Source organism: Delphinapterus leucas, chromosome 10 (assembly GCF_059928025.1).
Source record: "Delphinapterus leucas isolate spDelLeu-1000000601 "Yukka" chromosome 10, BTC_Dleu_Yukka2, whole genome shotgun sequence".
NCBI lineage: Eukaryota > Metazoa > Chordata > Mammalia > Artiodactyla > Monodontidae > Delphinapterus > Delphinapterus leucas.
The window spans coordinates 23407907-23434163 of NC_143138.1; the positions used below are offsets into that span (position 1 = coordinate 23407907).

General features: G+C 46.4%; 1 protein-coding gene, 1 long non-coding RNA gene and 3 other non-coding genes across 5 annotated transcripts; all 5 read left to right on the top strand.

The window, feature by feature from the left end:
* Positions 1–7942: 7942 nt before the first annotated feature.
* On the top strand, positions 7943–10447 carry LOC111170662 (heat shock 70 kDa protein 1B). Its single transcript, XM_022566112.2, has one exon. The coding sequence runs from the start codon at positions 8164–8166 to the stop codon at positions 10087–10089; it is 1926 nt and encodes a 641-aa protein (XP_022421820.1). The 5' UTR covers positions 7943–8163; the 3' UTR covers positions 10090–10447.
* Positions 10448–14811: 4364 nt separating this feature from the next.
* Positions 14812–17925, top strand: LOC111170691 (uncharacterized). Its single transcript, XR_002643487.3, has 4 exons — positions 14812–15185; positions 15382–15421; positions 15890–16096; positions 17008–17925. It is a non-coding gene; the product is annotated as an uncharacterized LOC111170691 (long non-coding RNA).
* Positions 15240–15302, top strand: LOC115802027 (small nucleolar RNA SNORD48). Its single transcript, XR_004022389.1, has one exon. It is a non-coding gene; the product is annotated as a small nucleolar RNA SNORD48 (small nucleolar RNA).
* Positions 15724–15790, top strand: LOC115802026 (small nucleolar RNA SNORD52). Its single transcript, XR_004022388.1, has one exon. It is a non-coding gene; the product is annotated as a small nucleolar RNA SNORD52 (small nucleolar RNA).
* On the top strand, positions 16127–16207 carry LOC149748183 (small nucleolar RNA ZL8). Its single transcript, XR_016394784.1, has one exon. It is a non-coding gene; the product is annotated as a small nucleolar RNA ZL8 (small nucleolar RNA).
* Positions 17926–26257: the final 8332 nt, after the last annotated feature.

Sequence of the window (26257 nt, forward strand, 5' to 3'; positions counted from 1 at the left end):
ATGCCACATTTCCAGCAGTGGTTACCTACATTTTAAGTATCCCAGTGAGTACCTTAGGGAGGTGTCATAGTTTCATGCCCCAGCAGGGGGACCCCAGTATTTCAGTGTGCTCTTACCTACCGGGCACTGTACAGGGGCCTTTTAGGTGTTTATGAATTCTCATTCCACTGCACTGTGTATAGGTGGTGTTTGACTTCCACAGGTGAACATATGGGGAGACTTAAAAGTTACTGGCTTAACTAAAATTTATTTCAAGGTTAAAAAAAATCAGTTCGGCAAAGATGTTGAACCTGGATTCCAACTCTGGGTTTATTGGTTTTTGCCCTGCTGCCCCAAGTCCACAGGGCTTTGTGTGTGCATGTCTGGTTCTGGGTTATGTTTCTACTGTGGGTTTCACAATCAGTATTCTTTCTGCTTTAACTCTGTATGATCGAAACAATTATGTCAGATAAACAATAGGGTTGATGACAGAGGTTTAGTATTTGTTAATTTAGAAGAGTGATAGAAAAAACTTGCAGCCCTGTAACCAGGAAGACTTACCACAGACTTGCTTCCCCTTGAGATGCTTCATACCCTAGCTGCTAGCATCCTAGAAGTAATCTCCTCCACAGCCTCTTTGTTGGAAAAGGCCTGGCACAATCCTCAAGGCTTGGGGAGTGAGCCCTTTTAAAAATCAGTTGTCTGGGGTTTACAAAGATTTTGGAACTAGGTAGCGGTAGTGATTGCACAACATGGGAATGGGCTAGGTACCACTAAGTTGTACACTTTAAAATGGTTCATTTTATGTTATGTGAATTTACTTCGCCAAAAGCAGAAAAAAAATTGTGTCAACATTCTATAAAAGCACTTTGTGAGTTTGTATACTTCAAGGCCCACCAAACCTTTCACTAAATACTTGCCTTTGATGAAAATCCAATATTATGGGAATAACATGTATAGGTAGACCTTGCCCTGTAAGTTTGGAAATGGAAATGCTTAGACTTACAGGAGAGTTTGTAAAGACACGTTTAATCCTCAGGGTAGTTGAACTGTAGCGCTGTGGAGTCTAGCCACAATGTAAGTCAACCTTCATGGGGGTATGCATTTGCTACAGGACCTCCTCTACCCCATAGAGCTGCAGTAACATTTGTGACTGTCATCTGCACACAACACAGTAACTCTTCAAGCAGCCACTACCACTACTTTAGGGGGAGGTAGCAAGGGATGGGGAGGGTGGGTGGAAAAGGGCGGAGATTGGGAAGGACCTAAGAAACACCTTTGATAGGAGAGGTTAGGGAAATCTCCAGAAATTACCTTGGAGAAAATGAGTTCCTATGGCTAAATCAGTTAAGGTTATTGAGGGTGTTTTATTGATACTAAGAAGTCAATATGTTATTGCCTTGATAACATATATACCCTTGCACGGAGTACTTTGAAAATAATCACTTTTTAAGTTCCAGATGAAGCTGAGGGAATTGCAGAACTAGCAAAGAGAATGCAATGCCATCCCTGGAGAAAGTGGTGTTTTGGGTAGTAGCAGGAACTTTGGGGGAGAGGAGGTGCATCGAGATAACTGTAGATGAGGAAAGAGTTTTTAAAATTTAATACCTTCCCTAATTCCAATCTCACCTGTCTCCCTATGCCAGCCCTCAGAAGGCAGGCGGCTATGGTAATGCGACTAATTTTATGTCTTTTAAATCCAAGATATTGTGTGATTAGTAACATACATACTGTTATTCCTGGTGTTTAACAGGGTTCTGTCATCAAAAATGAAGAAAAGATACCAAAACAACAACAACGTTTATAAATGTGAAAGAAGTGGGCAGAAGCATGGGCTTTCAGTTAAAAGAGGTTGTTTCAGGTGAAAAACCAATATTGGCGATTTCTGAGGGGGAGGTCCTCACGCTAGGAATAAAAACGGTAACTGTCATCATACTTTACGCCAACTGATCACCTTAAATCCGCCTCCGAGGGTCACCCGTAAAGTATCCAGTGCAGTTCTGTGAGAGCAACCCCACCAGCCTCCTCGCCCTCTCCTAGCTCCAGCTCATTTAGAGACGTTAAGGGATCACGTAGCGCTGCGAATTCGGGATGCCGAGGTCAACCCGCCCCACCCCGCGGGCCCCTGTCCAGCCCAGCAGAGGATCGGAGCAGAGGGCACAGCGGGGCAAACAGGGTGGGAAGGCGGGGGAGTGCGGAAGGCCAGAATCACCCCCGAGGGTGGGTCTTCGACCATTTTACCCCTCGAAACGTCCCCACGAGAACCAGGGACTAGAGTCGGGTGGGGAAGCGGCAGAGACAAGCCAGCAAGCTCCCATCTATGGCCTGTCCCTGCACAGGGCGGTGGGGCCTTCTCCCGTCTGGCCACCCAGTTCATCCGGCTTCCTAGTATCAGTTACGAACCTTTCCAGTGTTTTCATCCAATAAATTAGCGAGTTTGAGTGAAACTCTAAAGGTCTCTCCTTTCTTTACTTCTTTAATCCCATTTTGAAAAAACAACCGAAAAACGCCGGCACCGGACAGGCAGCTCCGCGGCCAGCCCTACCGTCAGGCCCCGCCCCGCCCCATTTTCTCGGGGTCTTAGGGCTTCTGGCTCCTTGCCCCCGTTTCAGGCTGTGCCAGGAACTTTCTGGAGTTCTCTGGGCTCGAAGGCGGGGACTGACTCGTAGGAACAGTCCTTAACAAACAAACTGCCCCACCCATGTCTCCCTACCCCCCAACCCCACTCTAGGATATCAAGCTTAGTCACGGCTCTACATTTAGTTTCCAGGAGATTCTTTGAACTGGGTGCCAGCCTAGCCTTACTAACGGGGCTCTCCCCCTCCTTTCCCCTCATAACAACCGACCAGTCTGGGATGAAGGGAAGAAGACACGGTTCTGGGAGAAGCTGGAAGGGTGGGGTGGGGGTGGGGCGATGGGGGAGATGGTTGTGAGTCAGAAGCAAGAGCCTGGAGGGGAATACCTGCTGGTCACATACCCCCCATGGTGCCCAAGATGCGGGCAGAGCCCTGACATTCACTCTTAACTATCTTCTATGGCCATTTGTTTTCTTCTTTTTAGTGTGAAAGGGTAAGGTCTACGTGCCAGCCTTGGGAGGAGTCCAAAATAGAAAGTATGAGGACATGTAGGTTCAGTCACTGGTTCTGTAATTATCTGTCTAGGTGACCAGACCAAGCCACGAAACCTCTGATCTTTTGTGCTTGTGTTTGAAAATGTAAAGGTTTGGCTGAAGGGCTCTGCCTAAAAATCTTAAGATAGTTTCTATGGTAAACTGAAAGTAATACTATAGTCCTGGTATTAACCCCCCACCTTCAGTAAGAATGATTGAGATATAACAGAACTGAGAGGGTGTGGGACCCCAACAAAAGAAGGGAGAAGGGAGCAAACTTTTGAACACTACTCTGTCACTGACACTGAACTAAGGCCTTATAAGTATTATCCTTGTAGTCGTCATCCTATGAAATATTGTTAATTCTAATTTAGAGATACAGAGACGTGTAATTTAGTTAACTTACAAGTACTTCATTGTGGAAGAAAGAAAAACAGCTTCAACAACGAAGTAGAGTCCAGATGCAAACCCAGGTTTTTTTCCATGCTGCTGGAAATTAGCAGGGTTCCCAGGTCTTTGAAGCCTTTGCCATTTGATGGTTAAAAATGCCTGGCTCATAAAAAGAAACGAAATTGAGCTATTTGTAATGAGGTGGATAGACCTAGAGTCTGTCATACAGAGTGAAGTAAGTCAGAAAGAGAAAGACAAATACCGTATGCTAACACATATATATGGAATTTAAGGGAAAAAAAATGTCATGAAGAACCTAGGGGTAAGACAGGAATAAAGACACAGACCTACTAGAGAATGGACTTGAGGATATGGGGAGGGGGAAGGGTAAGCTGTGGCAAAGCGAGAGAGAGGCACGGACATATATACACTACCAAACGTAAGGTAGATAGCTAGTGGGAAGCAGCCGCAGAGCACAGGGAGAACAGCTCGGTGCTTTGTGACCGCCTGGAGGGGTGGGATATGGAGGGTGGGAGGGAGGGAGACGCAAGAGGGAAGAGATATGGGAACATATGTATATGTATAACTGATTCACTTTGTTATAGAGCAGAAACCAACACACCACTGTAAAGCAATTATACTCTAATAAAGATGTAAAAAAAAAACAAACCTGGCTCTAGGTTTCATATCAGTTATCTCTTCTGCGTTCTTCTGATAAACCTAGAATTATACTATCTTTTAAAACAAATAGAATTGAGGAGAAAACGATACTGTTTGAAAAACTGTAGGAAAAAGGAGAGAGAAGAAACAAGACCCCGCAGCCACGGAGTGAGAAAGGTTCCCCTCCCCCACGCTTCCTGCCGCCGGCGGTCAGCTTTCTTGGCACTCTCTCTCCCATCCCCCACCCTTAAATTTTACCTGACAGCCCGTCAGGCTTGGGGAAACTGAGCCTTGATCCTTCCAAACACCAAACCCGATAAAAACCTAATTCCAAAGCTAATCAAATTAAAGTTCTGAAAAATCTCTTGGGGTTCATATAATCTCCTTAGACACCAAGCAAACCGGTAACTGAGTTTCTGCATTCGGAAGTGTCCAGTGCAAAAGGAAAGACAAAATTCAGGCGACTCTCCCCTTGTAGGAAATGGAAAAGGAATACAGATGCTTAGGTTTACAGGCCAGTCCACAGAGAGAAACTTAATGCAAAAGGTAGGTCAAATACGATGTGCGGCGGACTGCCCGATTCAAGAAAAACAGCATTTTCGAGTGGCTTTTTTTCTGCTAAGCCAGCAGCCACAAGATTTGAGGCCCTCTCACATCCTCTACCTGCCTGGCAGTGGAGACAATGATACCCTTTGCTTCAAACCAACAGAGGAATACAATTGCAAATTTGGAGAGAAGGAAAGAGTAAATCCAGAAGTGTTGCTGGTAGCAGCTGATGGTGAGGAAGCTTCCAGAAGGAGGGGGTGAGGTTAAGGGTCTCTGGAAGTGTTCCTATACTGGGCAGCTAAGATGTAAGTTTGGGGAATCCCCAGCCAGATATTGCATAAAGAAATGGAAAATTCCTGAACTTTGGCCAGTTTGACTAGATTAAGGAGGTGATTCATTAGGGGGTCACATCTGAAAGTAAAAAAGTTATCACCTACCTGCACAGAGAAGGACACACAGGTTTGTTAAAGCAATCTTTTTGCAACATCAGTTTAGATTAGCCTGAGCAAATTATAGAATAAACAAATGAATACCCTTGGATTCCAGGAAAAGGTGTTTTGATGGACAGGTGTGTGTGTAAAGAATGCCAATTGAGCAAAAGTGTTCAAAAGCAAGATTTCTTCCCTTCATCAGAAACTGCCTGCTGGGCTTCCCTGGTGGCGCAGTGGTTAAGAATCGACCTGCCAAAGCAGAGGACTCGAGTTCGAGCCCTGGTCGGGGAAGACCCCACATGCTGCAGAACAACAAAGCCCAGACGCCACAACTACTGAGCCTGTGTTCTAGAGCCTGCGAACCACAACTGTTGAGCCCACGTGCCACAACTACTGAAGCCTGCACACCTAGAGCCCACGCTCCCAACAACAGAAGCCACCCAATGAGAAGCCCGCGTACCACAACGAAGAGTAGCTCCCCGCAACTACAGAGAGCCCCCGCTCATCAACGAAGACCCAACACAGCCAAAAATAAATAAATAAATAGATTTATATTAAAAAAAAAAAAAGAGGAATCTGCCTGCCAATGCAGGGGACATAGGTTCATGCCCACATGCCGTCGAGCAACTGAGCCCGTGCGCTACAACTACTGAGCCTGTGCTCTAGAGCCCGTGTTCCACAACCAGAGAAGCCACCACAATGAGAAGGCCGCGCAGCACAACAAAGAGTAGCCCCCCGCTCACCGCAACTAGAGAAAAGCTTGCGCTCAGCGATGAAGACCCAAAGCAACAAAAATAAATAAATAAATAGGAAAAAAACCCCTGCCTCCTCCCACTTGTGCTCTTAATGTTTTCTATGCTCAAGACATGTGAGTACAGCAATGAGTCTATTTTTCTATGGGTTGTGAACCCCGCACTGTTCCTTTAATATCCCTCAAATTTTCATTTTAGCCGCCTAACAAGGGGTCTGGCATTTCACACAAAGGATGAAGAAACAAAGGCCAAAACAAATTACCAAATATAAAATTGTATCTAAAACAGGAAGAAAGGTAACACACAGAAAGTTGAAATCCAGGCTAAAAAACTAAGTGGAAGAATTACGTGCACAGCAAATAATGTGAAGTTTTAAAGGAGCTAGAGTCTGGGTCCCGCCAACCTCTCCCACTTTACAGCACCATCCCGACCAGTTTGCTTTTAAGTGAGCCACCTGCCAACCTGCTGTAGCATATGATGCTGTTAAAGAGGAGTGAACATTCCCGCCCCGCCCTCGCAGGCTCATCACCACATCACATTTATTTTAAAGCGGTGGACAGCCTAGAGGCTGCAAGTGACAAGGCAGAAGGCCGAATTCCGGACTCAGATTAATCCTGGCACCACCAATCATCCGAGGCTGAACCAGGAATGAAGAAGACAGAAAGGGGCATCCCTGGTGGCGCAGTGGTAGAGAGTCCGCCTGCCGATGCAGGGGACATGGGTTCGTGCCCCGGGCCGGGAAGATCCCACACGCCGCGGAGCGGCTGGGCCCGTGAGCCATGGCTGCTGAGCCTCCTTGTCCGAAGCCTGTGCTCCGCAACGGGAGAGACCACAACAGTGAGCAGGCCCGCGTACCCCCGCCTCAAAAAAAAGAAGACAGAAAGTAAACAGGGGGGTGGCCTGGAACCCAGGCTGGGAAAGATGAGGAACTGGGAGAAGCCCCAAAGGCCTAATGATAGATGAATTTCTTTTTCTTTTTTTTTGCGGCACACGGGCCTGTCACCGCTGTGGCCTCTCGCGCTGCGGAGCACAGGCTCCGGACGCGCAGGCTCAGCGGCCATGGCTCACGGGCTCAGCCGCTCCGCGGCCTGTGGGATCTTCCCGCACCGGGGCACGAACCCGTGTCCCCTGAATCGGCAGGCAGACTCTTTACCACTGCGCCACCAGGGAAGCCCGATAGCTGAATTTCTATAGAGATCATTTTTCTTCCTCAAGCCCCAGTCCAGCCCGAGGAAAACGGGAGCGATTCTGGGCGGGGACAGGGGTGCGGTGGATCCAACCCTGCCCTTCCCTCCCCACGCCCCTGACCGAACGCGTCCCTTTTAAGGCGTTGGGAACCTTCTCCAATTTAAGAACCGTCTCTTTACCTGATTACTTTTCTTTTGAAAATTCAAATTTTCCCATCCCCAGATATTCCATCCATATAGGGCTAAAGATGACGCCAAAACTGTACTTCATTATCTCTTTCCTTGTCCTTCCTATTTTAAAAATAAGATGGGAAAAACGCCGGGATGGCCAAGGCAATTCTCAGGCAGCCCGGCCCCTCCGCGAACCGGCCCAAACGTGGCTGCTTCCATCAGCGTCAGGCTCCAATCAGCGTCTCTTTGGGCCACAGATACCCCACCCTCTTAGGGAAACTCCGGATCTTTCTGTAATTTGGGTCTCCCCGGAATCGTGTACCCCCTAATCCTACTTTAAACAACCAAACTTATTTGAGCCCCACGAGCCTCTCACCGCCCTACTTATTACAAGCCTAGGACTCATCCTTCCGGTCGACAGCCAACTACTTGGCAGGCGGCTCGCCAGGGAAACGGAGACTGGGTGGGCGGAGTCAACAACGACTCTTCCCAGCGCCTCTCCCCCCTCCCCTTAGGACTCCAGTTTCCTCCAGCGAATCCGAGAAGAGTCTGGAGAGTTCTGGGAGGGGCGGCACCCACGGGGCTGATTGGTCCCAGAAAACCAGGGGGCAGGACCTGAGGAGAAACCCCTGGAATATTCCCGACCCGGCAGCCACACTGAGCTCGGTGATTGGCTGAGGAGGGAAAAGGCGGAGCTTGATGAAAAACTATAAACACAGAGCCGCCCTCAGAGAAACGGCGAGCCTTGAGAGAGCTACTAAGATTCGTGTGGTTGGTGAGAGCAGCTTCTGCAGACACACTTTTTGCGAACACCACCCCGAGCGGCACCGGCGCGTTCAGTTTTCGGAATCCGAAAGGACCGAGCTCCTCGTCGCTGAACTCGTTGGCCGTTTTCAGGTCTGAAGTTCGTTGCGGAGCCGAGAGGACAGGACACCGGCATGGCGAAAAGCACGGCCATTGGCATCGATCTGGGCACCACCTACTCCTGCGTGGGGGTGTTCCAGCACGGCAAAGTAGAGATCATCGCCAACGATCAGGGCAACCGCACCACCCCCAGCTACGTGGCCTTCACGGACACCGAACGGCTCATCGGCGACGCGGCCAAGAACCAGGTGGCGCTGAACCCACAGAACACCGTGTTCGACGCGAAGCGGCTGATCGGCCGTAAGTTTGGCGACCCTGTGGTGCAGTCGGACATGAAGCACTGGCCTTTCCGGGTGATCAACGACGGTGACAAGCCCAAGGTGCAGGTGAGCTACAAGGGGGAGACCAAGGCGTTCTACCCCGAGGAGATCTCGTCGATGGTGCTGACCAAGATGAAGGAGATCGCCGAGGCGTACCTGGGCCACCCGGTAAGCAACGCGGTGATCACTGTGCCGGCCTACTTCAACGACTCGCAGCGCCAGGCCACCAAAGATGCCGGGGTGATCGCGGGGCTGAACGTGCTGAGGATCATCAACGAGCCCACGGCTGCCGCCATCGCCTACGGCCTGGACCGGACGGGCAAGGGGGAGCGCAACGTGCTCATCTTTGACCTGGGCGGGGGCACGTTCGACGTGTCCATCCTGACGATCGACGACGGCATCTTCGAGGTGAAGGCCACGGCCGGGGACACCCACCTGGGTGGGGAGGACTTCGACAACAGGCTGGTGAACCACTTCGTGGAGGAGTTCAAGAGGAAGCACAAGAAGGACATCAGCCAGAACAAGCGGGCCGTGAGGCGGCTGCGCACCGCCTGCGAGAGGGCCAAGAGGACCCTGTCGTCCAGCACCCAGGCCAGCCTGGAGATCGATTCCCTGTTCGAGGGCATCGACTTCTACACGTCCATCACCAGGGCGCGGTTCGAAGAGCTGTGCTCGGACCTGTTCCGGAGCACCCTGGAGCCCGTGGAGAAGGCTCTGCGCGACGCCAAGCTGGACAAGGCTCAGGTCCACGACCTGGTCCTGGTGGGGGGCTCCACCCGCATCCCCAAGGTGCAGAAGCTGCTGCAGGACTTCTTCAACGGGCGCGACCTCAACAAGAGCATCAACCCCGACGAGGCGGTGGCCTATGGGGCGGCGGTGCAGGCAGCCATCCTGATGGGAGACAAGTCTGAGAACGTGCAGGACCTGCTGCTGCTGGACGTGGCTCCCCTGTCGCTGGGGCTGGAGACGGCTGGGGGCGTGATGACTGCCCTGATCAAGCGCAACTCCACCATCCCCACCAAGCAGACGCAGATCTTCACCACCTATTCGGACAACCAGCCCGGCGTGCTGATCCAGGTGTACGAGGGCGAGAGGGCCATGACGCGGGACAACAACCTGCTGGGGCGCTTCGAGCTGAGCGGCATCCCACCGGCGCCCAGGGGAGTGCCCCAGATCGAGGTGACCTTCGACATCGACGCCAATGGCATCCTGAACGTCACGGCCATGGACAAGAGCACGGGCAAGGCCAACAAGATCACCATCACCAACGACAAGGGCCGGCTGAGCAAGGAGGAGATCGAGCGCATGGTGCAGGAGGCGGAGAAGTACAAAGCCGAGGACGAGGTCCAGCGCGAGAGGGTGTCTGCCAAGAACGCCTTGGAGTCGTACGCCTTCAACATGAAGAGCGCCGTGGAGGATGAGGGGCTGAAGGGGAAGATCAGCGAGGCCGACAAGAAGAAGGTGCTGGACAAGTGCCAGGAGGTGATTTCGTGGCTGGACGCCAACACCTTGGCCGAGAAGGACGAGTTTGAGCACAAGAGGAAGGAGCTGGAGCAGGTGTGTAACCCCATCATCAGCGGACTGTACCAGGGGGCGGGTGGCCCCGGGGCTGGCGGCTTTGGGGCCCAGGCCCCTAAAGGGGGCTCTGGATCTGGCCCCACCATTGAGGAGGTGGATTAGGGGACTTACTGTTGTTTCTCTGTATTCCTCTTTGAGACAGAGGAGACCCAAGGACCTTGGTTGTTTCCCTGTATGTTAGTCCTCTACTATAGCAGTTCATTCTAAGGTTAGCTTTTAACCTTTAATAATTAGTTTGCTTGTCTTTGTTATTTCTTTATGTTATAACCAATGTGTTCACCACAATTATTTGCGTTTCATGTAAGTTGGTAGTGTAAGCGTCGCTTTCCTTTTTTTCCCCCCCCCCTCAAATGGATTAACACTGCCACCTTCTGTCCTATTTTTTGCCTTGTAAACATACCAAAACTCATGGAATTAAAAATGTATATGCTTAAGGAATAAGAATAAAGTGTTAAATATGTATGTCTGCTTTTATTTGGGGAGGGATAATAGTCTCTTCTCTGAAATCCATAGACCATGAAAGGGCTGTACTTCTGAAGAGAGTATCATACGTATTTGGATCCGTGGGTATGGCTGTTTTTGTTGGGACTTTATTGTAGGTGGTAAATCACATCCATGACAGAAAACAAATTCCAGGTGCCCATTTTCATTGGGGTGGGGTTTGTTTTAGGTACAAGTAGGGATGGGAGCTGCCGTAGGGTTTTGGGGAGGAGAGATTGTTGTGGTGTTAAAGGCAGTGTTGAGAGGGGTTCATGGTTCCTTAGGGTCTTGCACTCACTGTGTGCAGAGCTGTTCATTTCTTACTAGACCTGAGTCTTCCAGTCTTTTATTTATGAATTTAGGGGTGGACAAAACAGTAAAAATGAGATGCAGATTCATACTCTGTTTTATAAATCCCAGTTGAGTGAGTTAGTGCAAATTATTTAGCCTTAGTTTTGGTTGCCTCCTTTCAAAATAAAGCATTTGTCTGAATGGCCTCAGTTCCAAAGATCTAGATCATTTTGAGCAGAAATGTGCTGTAGGCAAGCAACATGTTCAACGAAGGTCACTGGAGCTGCAGTTATTCAACTGAGGGTCTGGGGGAGTGAGATACTGAGAGTTTGGGGGCATGGCAATAAAGAGGAATGGGCCAGGCACTGCAGCTGTTTCTCTGAGTCACTCCAGTTAATCTTCACTAGTTCTCATCACACCACCCTCTAACTTAGGTATTGTAAAGTTTCTTTTTCATAGGTAGCCATGTGGAGGTGGTCACTCAAGCTATATCCAGAGCAAAACTAGGGAGGAACAAGTGATGATTTGGGGGCCAGGGCTTTTTCACACTGCCTGAACACTGGGGCTAGTGTGGGTGGTTCCTGTCTGGCTGTAAGTGGTGGTTTTACCCCAGTTTTAACAATCAGTAGCCTTTTTGTTCTTTTCATGGACAGTCTCAAAACAAAAGCAACTTAATAGCACATTTAATTATGAACGAAGAGGAAATAAAAGCTGTGCAGCATAGATCTGGGGAGATGGGCGTTCCTCCCACACAAGCCCTTCCCTAGGGGCTGCTTCTCACTGGAGCAGTTAAACGTCCTTAACACTTCCTCTAGCCTGATAAATCCCAACCTTGTTTTTCCAAAAACTGAGCCTGGGAATATCTACTCCAGAATCAAATTAAAGTTCCCTGTGTTTTATCTTTCAATAAATCCTTCCTCTCTGGGAAACTGAAACATCTTAGGAATGACAAAGTATGGGAAGCCTTGTAAAAGAAACGCTTGTAAAGGAAATAGTATAGTTTTGGTTCCTGGGCCAATTCTCAAAGGCCGGTCTTACTTACAAGATAGGTGAATTGTAATATTATAGGCTCTGACCATAGCATATAGTATGTGCAGTTTAACTGCTGCAGCAGCAGAAATTGGGGGCTTGCTTAACTTTTAAAAAATTTAACCAGTCAGGCAATACAGGGAATAAACCTTGGTAACTTCAAATCATTGGAGCCATGGTTCTCCAGCCCAGTGGTATATTGAGATCATTTGGGAAGCTAAAGAAATACCGATACCAGTCCCGCAAGAGTCAGGCCAACAAATTGGCCTGGAAGTAGGCCAAGTAATTGTATAGAATTAAAATTGTCTCAGTGTTTCAGCCAAAGTTGAGAAAAAGCCACTGCACCAGAGGCTACTCCTGATTATGTTTTTAGAGGTATGGGGACCCAAGAGAGGCAGGACAGGAAGGTGTCAGTGCTTCCAGGAGCAGCAGCTGGTGGCAAGGGGCTTTCTGCTGTGAACCAGAGCTGGAAGCCTTCCAAGGCCTTAAAGTGTTGAATCACTGGCAGCAGCAGTGATGATAAAGGTTAGGGAAATCGCCAGCAACGTTTAACGGGCCAAAGAGAATTCCTGAAGCCGGGCCAACTACTTTCATGAGTCCTCATTAGGGAAATGGTTCATTAAAAAGCAACATCACGAAATTCCCTGGTTTCCCAGTGGTTAGGACTCGGCGCTTTCACTGCGGGCCTGGGTTCAATCCTAAGATCTTGCAAGCGGCGCAGCACAGCCAATAAAAACAGCCACTCTAGAATATGAGAAGTCATCACCTACCTGTACATATACACTTCCTGAAACTTAAAGTCATTTTGCAACATCAACCACAGGTGGAACTCAACCACTGGGAGCTGAGAAATGTGTCAAATAAACAGATGAATACTATAGGATTCTTGGAAGAGGTTTTTTAAAAATATTTATTTTCGGCTGCGCAGAGTCTTCGTTGCGGCACATGGGATCTTTGTTGCGGCATGTTTAGTTAAATTCATTAACTTGAGATGTCTGGTTTTCTTTAATTTTTTTTTAAATTTAATTTTATTTATTTTTTATACAGCAGGTTCTTATTAGTTATCTATTTTATACATATTAGTGTATATATGTCAATCCCAATCTCCCAGTTCATCCCACCACCATCTCCCCCGCCACTTTCCCCCCTTGGTGTCCATACGTTTGTTCTCTACATCTGTGTCTCTATTTCTGCCCTGCAAACCGGTTCATCTGTACCATTTTTTTAGGTTCCACATATATGCGTTTATATACGATATTTCTTTTTCTCTTTCTGAGTTACTTCACTCTGTATGACAGACTCTAGATCCACCCACGTCTCTACAAGTGACCCAATTTCATTCCTTTTTATGGCTAAGTAATATTCCATTGTATATCTGTACCACATCTTCCTTATCCATTCGTCTGTCGATAGGCATTTAGGTTGCTTCCATGTCCTGGCTATTGTAAATAGTACTGCAATGAACATTGGGGTGCATGTGTCTTTTTGAATTATGGTTTTCTCTGGGTATATGCCCAATAGTGGGATTGCTGGATCATATGGTAAGGCTATTTTTAGTTTTTTAAGGAACCTCCACACTGTTCTCAATAGTGGACATATATACACTACCAAATGTAAAACAGATAGCTAGTAGGAAGCAGCCACCTAGCACAGGGAGATCAGCTCTGTGCTTTGTGTCCACCTAGAGGGGTGGGATAGGGAGGGTGGGAGGGAGAAGCAAGAGGGAGGAGATATGGAGATATATGTATATGTATAGCTGATTCACTTTGTTATAAAGCAGAAACTAACACACCATTGTAAAGCAATTATACTCCAATAAAGATGTTAAAAAAAAAAAGCTACAATGAGGTATCAACTCACACCAGTTAGGATGGGAATCATCAGAAAGTCTACAAACAACAAATGCTGGAGAGGGTGTGGAGGAAAGGGAATCCTCTTGCACTGTTGGTGAGAATGTAAATAGATACAGCCACTATGGAGAACAGTATGGAGATTCTTTAATTTTTTATTATTTTAATTAATTAATTTTTTATTTTTTGGCTGCATTGGGTCTTCTCTGCTGCGTGAGGGCTTTCTCTAGTTGCAGCAATCGGGGTCTACTCTTCGTTGTGGTGCGCGGGCTTCTCATTGTGGTGGCTTTTTCTTGTTGCAGAGCACGGGCTCTAGGGGCACGGGCTTCAGTAGCTGTGGCACGCAGGCTCTAGACCACACGCTCAGTAGTTGTGGCGCAGGGGCTTAGTTGCTCCCCGGCATGTGGGATCTTCCTGGACCAGGGATCGAACCCGTGTCCCCTGCATTGGCAGGCAGACTCTTTACCACTGCGCCACCAGGGAAATCCCTAGTTTTCTCTAATTGACAGTAATCTTATGAAGTGCCGACTACCCGATCTTTCTCGCAAAAACTCTTTCATAGCCTGGCTCCTCCCTTACCTCTTCAGGGCTGAGAGGCTGCGACCCGGGCCTAAGTCCTCAGTTTTATCCACCAAATAAAACAGATTCTCAACGTTTAGGTCGTGCATTTTTTTTCAGTGGACACAATTATACCTTAATAAAGGTGCTTAAAAAAAAAAAAGGACAGGAAGTTTAATGTACCTGACAGGTCTTGCAAATTCAGATTTCGCTGGCTAGACAGAGCAGGGTGACAGTCCCTTGGAGTGACCCCCGAATCCAAACCGGAACAAGTGAAAACCAGAGAGAAGTCCTTTGGTTACACAAGCAGGGACTGGACTATCTGGCAGGCCATCCAGGAAGAGCGTTCAGCTGCGCGCGCACCTGGCAGCATCGGGGACGTTCTCCGGCCTGGCCAGTAAAGTCGCCTGTTTTTTGTTTTTCAAAATTCACAAAACATCTCCGAATATTTGCCCAGAAGAATGTGAAACGTTCACTCATTGCCTCTCTTTCACTTAACTTTAGTCTTGTTTGGACAAGCTATGGGGAAAATTCTGAGGGTCGAGACAGGCATCTCAGAAGACAGCTATAGGCCCGTCAGGCCCCGACGCCACGCCGCCGTAAATAAAAGGCCTGGCCCAGGCCTCATCGTTCTCTTTGTGCAGTGAACTCGTGGCTGGGGAAGATGGTGGGTTTGGGATACTCGTGGCGGCAGCTGTGCAACCTTCCGAGAGGAAGGCGACCGCCTGCGCCATCTTTGCACAGCTGCCGGCGTACAGGTACCTCAGTGCCTCAAGGCCGTGTTGGACACTGAGGGGATCGAAGTCTCGGGCTGAGCAGGATGAACTATCATTACAGACTAGAATTTCTGATGTCTTTGTGACTCCATTGCTTGGAACTGACCCAGTCCAGGGCAGGGAGACTCGTCTGGTAGTCGCCCTGGCTTCTGCTAACTCACTGGTTTCTTCCCAGGCCCCTGATTCTCGAAGGAGGGTCCGCAGCGCCTCGAAGGTGAGTGGATTGTGCGATATGGAGTGGCTCGTGGTTGTACTGGGGGAGGATGGGGGTGATGATGATCCCAGGTGATTCTGAGTGTCTCGCTGACGCCATCACCGCAGCGCGCTGACCACTTCCATCCCCCGGGTTGGGATCCCTAGTATTTGGCCTCGGGAAAGCCACTTATTCGTGTGTCTCGTTTCTCCATTAGGGGTTTAAGACGTTCACCGGTGTGTTATTTTTGAATAAAGGTGAGTGTTAGGTGTGCGGGCGCTCTTAGTATCTCTCACGTTTTTAACTCCCCAGAGTTTTGTTTGAGCCTTGCTAAACCTGCTTTCTCCACTTGTTTTCCTGCTATAAACTACCTTGCATGCTGGGCCTCCTTGATGGAGCTGTCCTCCGCAGTTCTAAATTTGTTTCCTACTCCTTTTCTCTCCTGAACTTCCCATCCCTGAATTCTTAATTTGCTAGATCCTTGTACTGGGGCTGTTGTCTTTGAATGTTGTAGATTCCTTCCCATAATGGCCTCCCTTGATCCAGGTCTCCCTAAATTGGGCGTGATGATTTCTCAGACTAGAGTCTCTGATGCTGATTCTGATGTCAAAATTAATTTCTGACTCATTTGGGGAACTGGATACTTGGAGTTTTGAGAGGAGCCAATGGGAGGGCTGTAACTCTGCTTGTATTTCTCATTGGTGGTCCTGCTTTCATCTTTCTAGCTTGAGAGCTTTGGAAGCCCAGCAGGAGCAGTGCCCCTTCACAGAGATTCAGGGATAGCCTGGTGGCTGAAGGCCTAAAGTTTGGATTTTTCCTCTTGGAGAAGTGCTGTTGGGATAGCTGGGATGCCCAGGTAATGGTTCCTGCCACTTCATCAGCAAGCTGTGACAAGAAGTAGAGAGTAGCGTGCCTTCTACCTGGGTACTGTGGTAAGTCTCTTGTTGGTTTTTCTACCAGCTCCAGAGTGGTAATGGTGACCTGGTTGGACTAGAGTCTCTGAGAGCTTCTGAGGATCTTTGAAACCACCTGATCCACTCTTATGCTTCTTTCCACATTGTGTGGCAATTCCCCTGCCCACCCAGACTTTTCTTTTTTTTAAAGTAAAACTGGTATATAACTACATTAGTTTCAGGAACATAATGTTTTGTACACTTATATACACTAGAAAGTGATCACCACCATAAATCTAGTCACCGTGCAGTTGATCCTTTTTGCCTAACCACCTTTCCCTCTGATAACTACCAACCTGTCCCCGTATCTATGATTCATGCTCTTTTTATTTTTATTTTTATTTTTTTTATTTTTTGCGGTATGCGGGCCTCTCACTGCTGTGGGCTCTCCCGCTGCGGAGCGCAGGCTCAGCGGCCATGGCTCACGAGCCCAGCCGCTCCGCGGCATGTGGGATCTTCCCGGACCGGGGCATGAACCCGTGTCCCCTGCATCGGCAGGCGGAATCTCAACCACTGCCCCACCAGGGAAGCCCCATGCTTTTTTAAAAATAAATTTATTGTATTTACTTATTTTTGGCTGCATTGGGTCTTCGTTGTGGTGCGAGGGCTTCTCCTTGTGGTGGCTTCTCTTGTTGCGGAGCACGGGCTTTAGGCGTGCGGGCTTCAGTAGTTGTGGCACGCGGGCTCTAGAATGCAGGCTCAGTAGTTGTGGCACATGGGCTTAGTTGTTCCGTGGCATGTGGGATCTTCCCGGACCGGGGCTCGAGCCCGTGTCCCCTGCGTTGGCAGGCAGATTCTTAAGCACTGTGCCACCAGGGAAGCCCTAGATTAATGCTTTACTGCCAGTTGCTTGCGTGTTACTAATATGTGTTGCTTTTATGAAATTTTAGAATTTTGCTGACACAAAGGATATTCTTTACCTGGTGTTGGACAGATCCTTGGAACTTCACGTCTTTCCTGCATTAACCCGCGTGAGCAGCTGTCAATCTCCTGGGGTGGAGGAGACTGTCTAGAAATTTGGGGACCAAAATCAATTAGGTGGCCTTTACTTCGTCTTACCCAAAAGACTCCAATAAAATATTTTAAAGCAAATAAAAAATAGATTGGTCTCAGTGAAAACAAGACGGTACAGAAAGGTTTAGGGACATGAAAGGTTAACCACCAGTGAATGAGCATCACAGTTGACATCTAGCTGTACCTCTTTGCAGCCACATACAAAAAGTAGATTCGCCACATATTGACACCAATGTTAAGGATTTCTAGATTGATTGTGGTAGTATTTTTATGTTTGAGGTTTTTATTACGCCATTCACACAGACATCCAATTTGCCGTTTGATCAATTGGTGAAAACATAGGTTGTCCAGATGTATTTTAAAAGAATATACTGGTGGTTGCCAGGGGCAGGGAATGAGGAAATGAAGAGTTACTGTGTAATGGGTATAGAGTTCCATTTTAGAAGATGAAAAGAGTTCACGGGGATGGATGGTGGTGATGGTTTCTCAATGTGATGAATGTGTTTGTTACCACTGAACCTTATGCTTAAAAGTGGTAAAGATGGGGAGGGGGATAAATTGGAAGATCAGGATTGACACATACATGCTACTACATATAAAAAAGGTAACTAATAAGGGGCTGTTGTATAGCACAGGGGACTGTACTGAATACTCTGTAATGGCCTATATGGGAAAAGAATTTAACAAAAAAGAGTGGATATATGTATAGCTGATTCACTTTGCTGTATACCTGAAACTAACACGACATTGTAAATCAACAATACCCCAATAAAAAATTTTTTTAAAATGGTAAAGATGGTAAATTTCATGTGTGTTTCACTGCAGTAAAAAATAATGGGGGAAAAGCATACTCTGTGCTCCTATTTGTCATCTTCATAAAGGAGATTCCCCACCAGCGTGTACAGAGTGTGCTGCTGTAAGGCTGTATTGGACGTTAGCCAGCTTCTGGTAAGGGGGCATTTGAGTTTCTGGTCACGGTATATACCACTGCTGATTCCCTATTTGCACCCATTTGAAGTTGTGTTGTAGAATACATTTCCAAAAGTAGAATTTCAGAGTCAAAGGATTTGGGCATTTAAAGTAATGATGTATGTAACATAAAGTTGTCCCAGTTTATACTCGTAACAGCAGTCTCCTTCAGAGTGCCTGTTTCTCTACCTGCCATCACTACTCCAGGTGGATTGTACCAGTTTGTGTACCTAATAATTCATTTTTTTAAAATAATTCATCTTTTAAATATTGCACATCTTTTGCATCTGTTTTCCTATGGAACGTTTCCATCTTGGACCCCACGCAGCAAAGATTTTTTCCAACTTTTATTTTCCTTAATCGTCTTTGCCAGGTCTTTTTTTTTTTTTCCGTCCTTGAAATTGCCCCGTTTGGTACTCTCTACAGGACGCAGTTACCTGCTCCCATTGCTATTCCCTGACCATGAGTTCTGTATAATCTTAGCAGCCACCATATATTTAGTGCTTTGGTCTGTCCTAGGCTTTTTGTGTTTTACTTCATTGAATCCTTAAAACCTTGCAAAGTAGATATGTATCTACCCTACCTTGCAAGCAAGGAGAAGAAAGCGCAGGGATGTTAAATAATTTGCTTAAGGTCACAGAGATGGGAGGTACTGAGGCCCCTGGGCTGGACACTGGTGTTTGTCAAGTGGAGTAAAATTGAAGCTTGGTTCTCACCCAGACACTCTAAGGACAAAGCAAGTGGCAGAAGCTGAGCTCTGCTGAAGTTAAGAGATAAGATGACCACTCCTGAGGTCAAGGTAAACTTCCCTGTCTACATATGTGCAGGAAGGCTCCTTGGTCAAAAAGGGAGGGGGCACCACCCCATAATAAGTGTAGACATACCCCCACAGGCCTCTGCAGTGGAATCCATCTTGGCAAAAAGCTGCACTCCCATCTTGGGGAGGGTCCTAGGACTGGTCTACTGTGAAAAAAGAAAACAAGATAATTGGCTAAAGGTAACCATAGACCCGGAAGACCCATCCTATATGTGATTTAAATCGCCCTTTTCGGTACTCCTCAGAGAGGATGCCCATATCCTTTCTCTCCGTGTATTTCTGCCTTGCTTCTGTCTTAAATAAACTGTTTCTCTGTGTGCTGTTCTCCCAATTGTGCTGTGTCTCTAGTAATAAACTTTGTACCTGTTCTTACAGTTTTTGCCTCCTTGAAACATTCTTGCTTTCAAATGGGGCAAGAGCCAGGGAACTTTGCTTCTAGCCTCTAGCAACTGGTGGACTAGCCGCTAGGTTCTATTCCCGGGCAGGAACTAAGATCTCTCTTCAGGACCACTCACTGGTCTCTCCGAGATCAGTGTCAGTCAGGATTCAAATTCCTTTCTTTCTAGTATATAATGTACCTACGGCCTAGCTTTAAACATTTCCAATAACTGAAGCAAACCTTTCTTTGATTCCGTTTTTCTTTTTCTCCCTCCCACACAGGATGTCACCCAGCTGAATTGTGGCTGTATCATTCTTTGTACTCTGATTTCAATGCGTCCCTAAAATATTGTTTGGTTTTGTATTTTGTATCTTTTTGAGCTTCATAAATATGGACTAATACTCCACGTAGTTACGTTGCAGCTTGGTTCTTTTTTGTTCACATACTTCCCTATAGTTTAGATTCTACACTTCCAAACACATTTCTGCCCATTTTTATTTAGGCAAAAAACAAAAAAACAATTCTAGGTTGACGGGTGTCTCTGGGTAGTGTACATGAGGACTTGCATTTGTAAGTGCATTTTTCTAGGGTGACAGTATCACATACGAAGCACAGGAGACTGGTTAAGATGTAGGGAGCCAGACTGAATACTTATAGCTGTTCAACTTTGGCTGAGTTACTTAGCCACTCTATTTCCTCATTTGTAAATGGATAAAAGAGTACCTACTCTTACGGAGTTGTTAGGTTTAACTATATGTAAATGCACTTAAAACTGCCTAACATAGAAAGCCTTATTTAGGCATTAGCTACAATTATATTATTCCAAATAGCTTAGACATTAGCTAACATAGCCTAGTCAGTACCTCATCCAGTTTTCCTTAGTCTTTGACATTACTATAAAATGGTCAACTTCATTTCTTGTCCATAGGGTCTCTTCTGCATTCTCTTGCCCTTATTTGTATGATCCAAGTCCTGCCCTAGGTGTTCAGACCCTCCTTCCTGTGTCAGTCCCAGGTTTAGAGTATAAGATTGAGGGACTTCCATGATGGTGCAGTGGTTAAGAATCCAGGGGACATGGGTTTGATCTGATCCCTGGTCCAGGAGGATCCCACATGCCACGGAACAACTGGGCCCATGTGCCACAACTCCTGAGCCTGCGCTGTACAGCCCGTGAGCCACACTGTTGAAGCCTGCACACCTAGAGCCCGTGCTCCGCAGCAAGAGAAGCCACTGCAATGAGAAGGCCATGAGCCGCAACCAAAGAGTAGCCCCCGCTCACTGCAACTAGAGAAAGCCTGCGTGCAGCAACGAAGACCCAACGCAGCCATAAATAAATAAATGAATAAATAAATGTATTAAAAAAAATGATTGAGCTACAGCCATGGTGAAGATGGTCACGTGAACTTTTCTTAATTCCAGGCATGGAAATCACTTTGCAGTCCTCTCATTCTTGAGCCCCACAGCCTCTCTTCACAGGGGTGACAGTGATTTGATAAGACCCCTACCCCAAAGCACACTGAATCTTCTTCACCCCCAGGAGCACTTTCAGAAGTAACCAGTCCTCCCAACCCACTAGGCAGATCTCACAACTCTCTAAAATTCATCTATGCAGAGCCTGGCCTGCCATCTCAGCTACTGAAGACCGTGAGCCTCCCAGGCCTGTTTCCCCAGGCCTCTCATCCCTGGAATCCTTAGCAACTGGCTAGTGCGCAAGCCCCTCCAGAATGATACCTCTACCTGCCTGTTGCCTGTGCCTGAACCCTTGGAGTCTGCTTGAGTCCTGTTTGCATATTCTATATCCAATTTGTCAGCAAATCATGCTGGTGATACCTTAACACCAAAATTTGGCCGCATCTCACAACTCTACTGCTCCTTGACTCTGGTGGGATCCACCATCGGCTCACTTCGCTCCTCTGTGTGATGCAACAGCCTCCAACAAAGCTTCTGGATATAATTTGGTTTGTGAGGAAATCCTAGAGCCAAGAAATAAAAACTGTTTTGGATATTGTTTGCAGGAATATAACTTTATAGAATCCCTTTGGAAAACAGTTTAGCAGTACCTACTAAAAATGAGGCATGCTCTCTTCAACCCGGTGTTTCCACTTCTGGTGATGCACCCTAAACACTCACATACAGATACAAGGATTAATATACACATCCTTGATGGTACTGTTGGTTAAGGGGGAGAAAAAAAGGAACCCAAGTGTTCTCCAATAGGGAAAAATGGGGGTATATTCATAAAATACACAATGTGTTACATGCACCAGTAGGATGACCAACATACCAGTGTGGATTAATCTCACAATGTGAAGAAAGAAAGCAGATAACAGAAAAACAGTAATGTCATGCTTAAAACATTTACCACTAAACAATATATTGTTTAAAGTTCCTACTGTATAGCACAGTATATTCAATATCCTGTGATAAACCGGATAGAAAAGAATATGAAAAGGAATATATATATATATATGTATAACAATCACTTTGCTGTAGAGCAGACATTAACACAACATTGTAAATCAACCATACTTCAATAAAATAAATTTTAAAAATATATATATTGTTTGGAGTTAAGTATCATAGTAAAAACAAAAAGAAATGCATAGCACTGGGGCTTCCATGGTGGCACAGTGGTTGAGAACCTACCTGACAATGCAGGGGACACGGGTTCGATCCCTGGTCCGGGAGGATCTCACATGCCGCAGAGCAACTAAGCCTGTGTGCCACAACTACTGAGCCTGTGCTCTAGAGCCCGTGAGCCACAACTCCCGAAGCCCACGCGCCTACAGCCCGTGCTCCACAATGAAAGAAGCCACCACAATGAGAAGCCTGCGTACTGCAACGAAGACCCAACACAGCCAAAAATAAATAAATAAAATAAATAAATTTATATATATATAAAAAGAAATGCATAGGATTGCTAAATTCAAGATGGGGTGGGCAGGGACAGTGATATAGTCAAGGAGGTGTATAGTCAAGGAGGCTCTATGGGAGCTCATTGTGTAATTCATATTTTCGTATGTCAAACTACTTCTTAATAACTTAAAAAACAATGTTTGGGACCTGTGAATCCAGAGGGCTGAGCACAGGCAAAAGCTTAAGTCAGCCCCAGAGACACCTCCAGACACAGGGAGCTCCCTTGGAAGACAACCGTTCTCAAGATGAGCCAGAACATCCCCAGGAGAACAAGTCAGGAGTCACAATAACAGGTGACTTTACAACTAAGAAACTCAGATGACAGCACGCTTGGAGACTGAAGATGTTCAAAGAGATAGAGGGGCTCATTCAATCCATTGTGCAGAAGAGGGCATTATAAAGAAGCAGATGGGTTTGAAAAGGAAACAAGTAGCAATTCTAGAATTGAAATGAACAGGTAAATTCATAAGAAGCACAACAAACAGGTTAAATAACAGACCAACTGGATAGAGAATTAGTGAACTGGAAGAAGAAATCATCCATAATGTGGAGCAGAGAAAACAGAGATGAATACGAAAAGGAGTTTTTAGGAAGGGTGAAATGAGATGCTCCAACATTTGGCATTGTTGCCTTCACCTTGCTGGTTTGTTAGAATGCTGCAGCCAGAACAGGCGCAGGCACCATGGTTAGCTCTGTGCAGTGGCATCTATGGGCATCTGGCTTTGAGAAGCTCAGGGCCATCTATTACTTTGTTTATTGTAGTACTTTCTCGACCATTAACATCCTACTTGCCCAAGATAGTCTTTCAATTGTGTTATTTCCCAAAGAGTAAGGACAGAGAGATTATCCTAAGGGTTAAAGTACCTGCTGATGCTTAAAATGTTAAATTTTATTGCCCCCAGTCAGGTGGATCTCAGGTGGAAATGGATCACATTCCAGGCTGGCTATTGCCTGTCATTAAACCATTAAATTCTAAACATAGTGAAGATAGAGATGTCAGCCAATAATCAAACCCAGTTATGTGCTGATGGGTAACAACATGGGAGAGGGAGCTGTCTTTAAAGGGCCTTGCATCAATGGCGGGCACCACCCTGGATTGGGAGCCTCCCGTTTCCCAGCACGCAGAGAGAGGCCTTGCTCCACAGTGGGTTGATTTCTTCTACAGGAGGCTGAGCAACCATTACAAAAGATTGCTTTTTAAACTTTTTATCAGGAAACTTTTCAAACAATAGGAAGAATGTAAACACCCACATACCCACCACCTAATCCAACAATTGTCAACATTTTTCCATATTTGAAAATATGGCAAATGGCAAAAATATATATTAAATTATATATGTGCGTATATACATACATATAAATATAAAATATATATATTTAGCAGGCTCATTTCAATGTGAATTATAGAGATCATGACATTTTATGCTTAAATATTTCAGCATGCATATCCACAATCTAAGGACGTTTACCTGCATATATACTTTTTTTTTTTTCTGCGAGGCTTGCAGGATCTTTTTTTTTTTTAATATATAAATTTATTTATTTATTTTATTTTTGACTGCGTTGGGTCTTTCCCTGTGTGTAGGCTTTCTCTGGTTGCAGCGAACAGGGGCTACTCTTTGTTGCGGTGCTTGGGCTTCTCACTGTGGTGGCTTCTCTTGTTGCGGAGCATGGGCTCTAGGCTCGCAGGCTTCGGTAGTTGCAGCACGCGGGCTCAGTAGTTGTGGCTTGCGGCCTCCAGAGCGCAGGCTCAGTAGTTGTGGCGCACAGGTTTAGTTGCTCTGTGGCATGTGGGATCTTCCTGGACCAGGGCTCGAACCCGTGTCCCCTGCACTGGCAGGCGGATTCTTAACCACTGTGCCACCAGGGAAGTCCTACAATACTATTATACCTGAGAAAATTAATAATTCTTAATATTACTTAATAGTTAAGGCAATACTCAAATTTTTTCAACTGTTCCCCAAATATCTTTTATGGTAATTGTTCTTTTAAAGAGCCAGTATTAATTGATTCAAGGATCAAGCACTTTCTTTTACTGTTATATCTTGTTAGTCTCTTTCTTTTTTTAATCTTTACTTATTTACTTTCTTACTTTTGGTTGTGTTGGGTCTTCGTTGCGGCAGGCAGGGTCTCCGTTGCGGCACGCGGGCTCTTCATTGTGGCGCACGGGCTTTTCTCTAGTTGTGGCGTGCGGGTTTTCTCTCTCTAGTTGTGGTGCACGGGCTTAGTTGCCCCGTGGCATGTGGGATCCTAGTTCCCCGACCAGGTATCGAACCTGTGTCCCCTGAATTGGAAGGTGGATTCTTTACCACTGGACCACCAGGGAAGTCCCTTGTTAGTCTCTTGATTCTAGAACAGTCCCCTTCTTTCTGTGACAATGATCCTTTGAAGAGACTAGGCCAGTTGTCTTGTAGAACATTCCACATGTTGGCTTCATCTAACTGTGCTCTCTTGGTGTTTTTAACTTGTTCCTCAACTTTCTGCATTTTCTTTAACCTGGAAGTTATACTTAAAGGACTAATTAGATTTCTTTTTTTTGGCTGCACCGCACAGCCTGCGGGATCTTAGCTCCCCAACCAGGGATCAAACCACTGGACCACCAGGGAATTCCCTTAAAGACCTAATTAGATTCTGATTACACGGTTTGGGCAAGAATACTTCATGAATGACACCATGTATGGCTGCTGTAACAAATTACCACAAACTTGGTGGTTTAAAGCAACAGATATTTATTCCTTCACAATGCTGGAGGCCAGAAGTTCAAAACAGTTTCACTGGGCAAAAATCAAGGTGTCCACAGGGCCTTGCCCCCTCCAGAGACACTATGGGAGAATCTGTTCCTTGTCTCTTTCAGCGTCTGGTGGCTGCTGGCATAACTTGGCTCGTGGCCACATCACTCCAATCTCTGCCTCTGTGTCACGCTGCCTCCTCCTCTTCACTTGTGTGTATTGCATCCTCTTCTGCCTCCCTCTTATAACGATATATGCGATTTCATTTAGAGCCCTCCTAGATAATCCAGAATTATCTCCCCATCGCAAGACCCTTGATTTAATCAATCTGTAAAGACCCTCTTTATCCCTGTATAAGATAGCCTTCACAGGTTCCAGGCGTTAGAGCATGGATATCTTTTAGGGGATCATTTTTTCAGTCTACCACGTGCTATATACTTCACAGGGCCTTGTGTCAGGGGGATTATAAAGTCTACTTGTTCCATTATTCTTTTTTCTTTTTAACATCTTTATTGGAGTATAATTGCTTTACAATGGTGTGTTAGTTTCTGCTTTATAACAAAGTGAATCAGCTAAACATATGCATATATCCCCATATCTCCTCCCTCTTGCGTCTCCCTCCCACCCTCCCTATCCCACCCCGGTTCCATTATTCTTTTTTTTTTTTATTCTTGACCTTAGTTTGATCGCCCGGTTACAGTAGTGACCCCCAGGATCTCTTCATTGTAGAGGTGCTTTCCACCCTTGTGAGTGGCAAGATGGGTTAATTCTTTGGCACTGTTACCAAACCAGGTTTGTTTGCCTGGCGCGCAGCGAGCCAAACGCTAGGTTTGCAGCAGAGAGTTTATCCACAAGGCAGCCAACTGACGGGATGAGAGAACAAGTCTCAAATTTTCTTCCCAAAAAGGCAAGGGGCTTGCGGTATTCATAGGATAAAGCTGAGGTGTGGGGAAAGGTAATTAGAGATAAGAGAAAGGTGCTCAATCAACGTTCTGCACAGACACAACTAAGCTACAGGTTTCTTCTTGGGACCTATGTTCAGAAAATGGCTGTGTTAGTATGCCCTGAGGGTGAATTTTTTGTCCTTCTGACGTCAAAATGTCACGGAGCAGACACTCTGTGCCTAGACACTCTGCATGCCCAGATGGAAGGTCAGTGGTCTTAACCAGTCTTAACTGGTTCTATCTTGAACTGGACACAGACAACTCCAAATCTCAAAAAAACAACTTGGGCAAACACTGTTTAGGCTATGTGATGCTCAGAGGACATGCAAGTTTTTTGTAAAAATGGAGTGAGCTTGATCAGTGAAGGCAGGT

What these genes read in the sequence shown, in the direction of transcription:
- LOC111170662 (XM_022566112.2), top strand. Translation starts at nt 8,164, where the DNA reads ATGGCGAAAAGCACGGCCATTGGCATCGATCTGGGCACCACCTACTCC.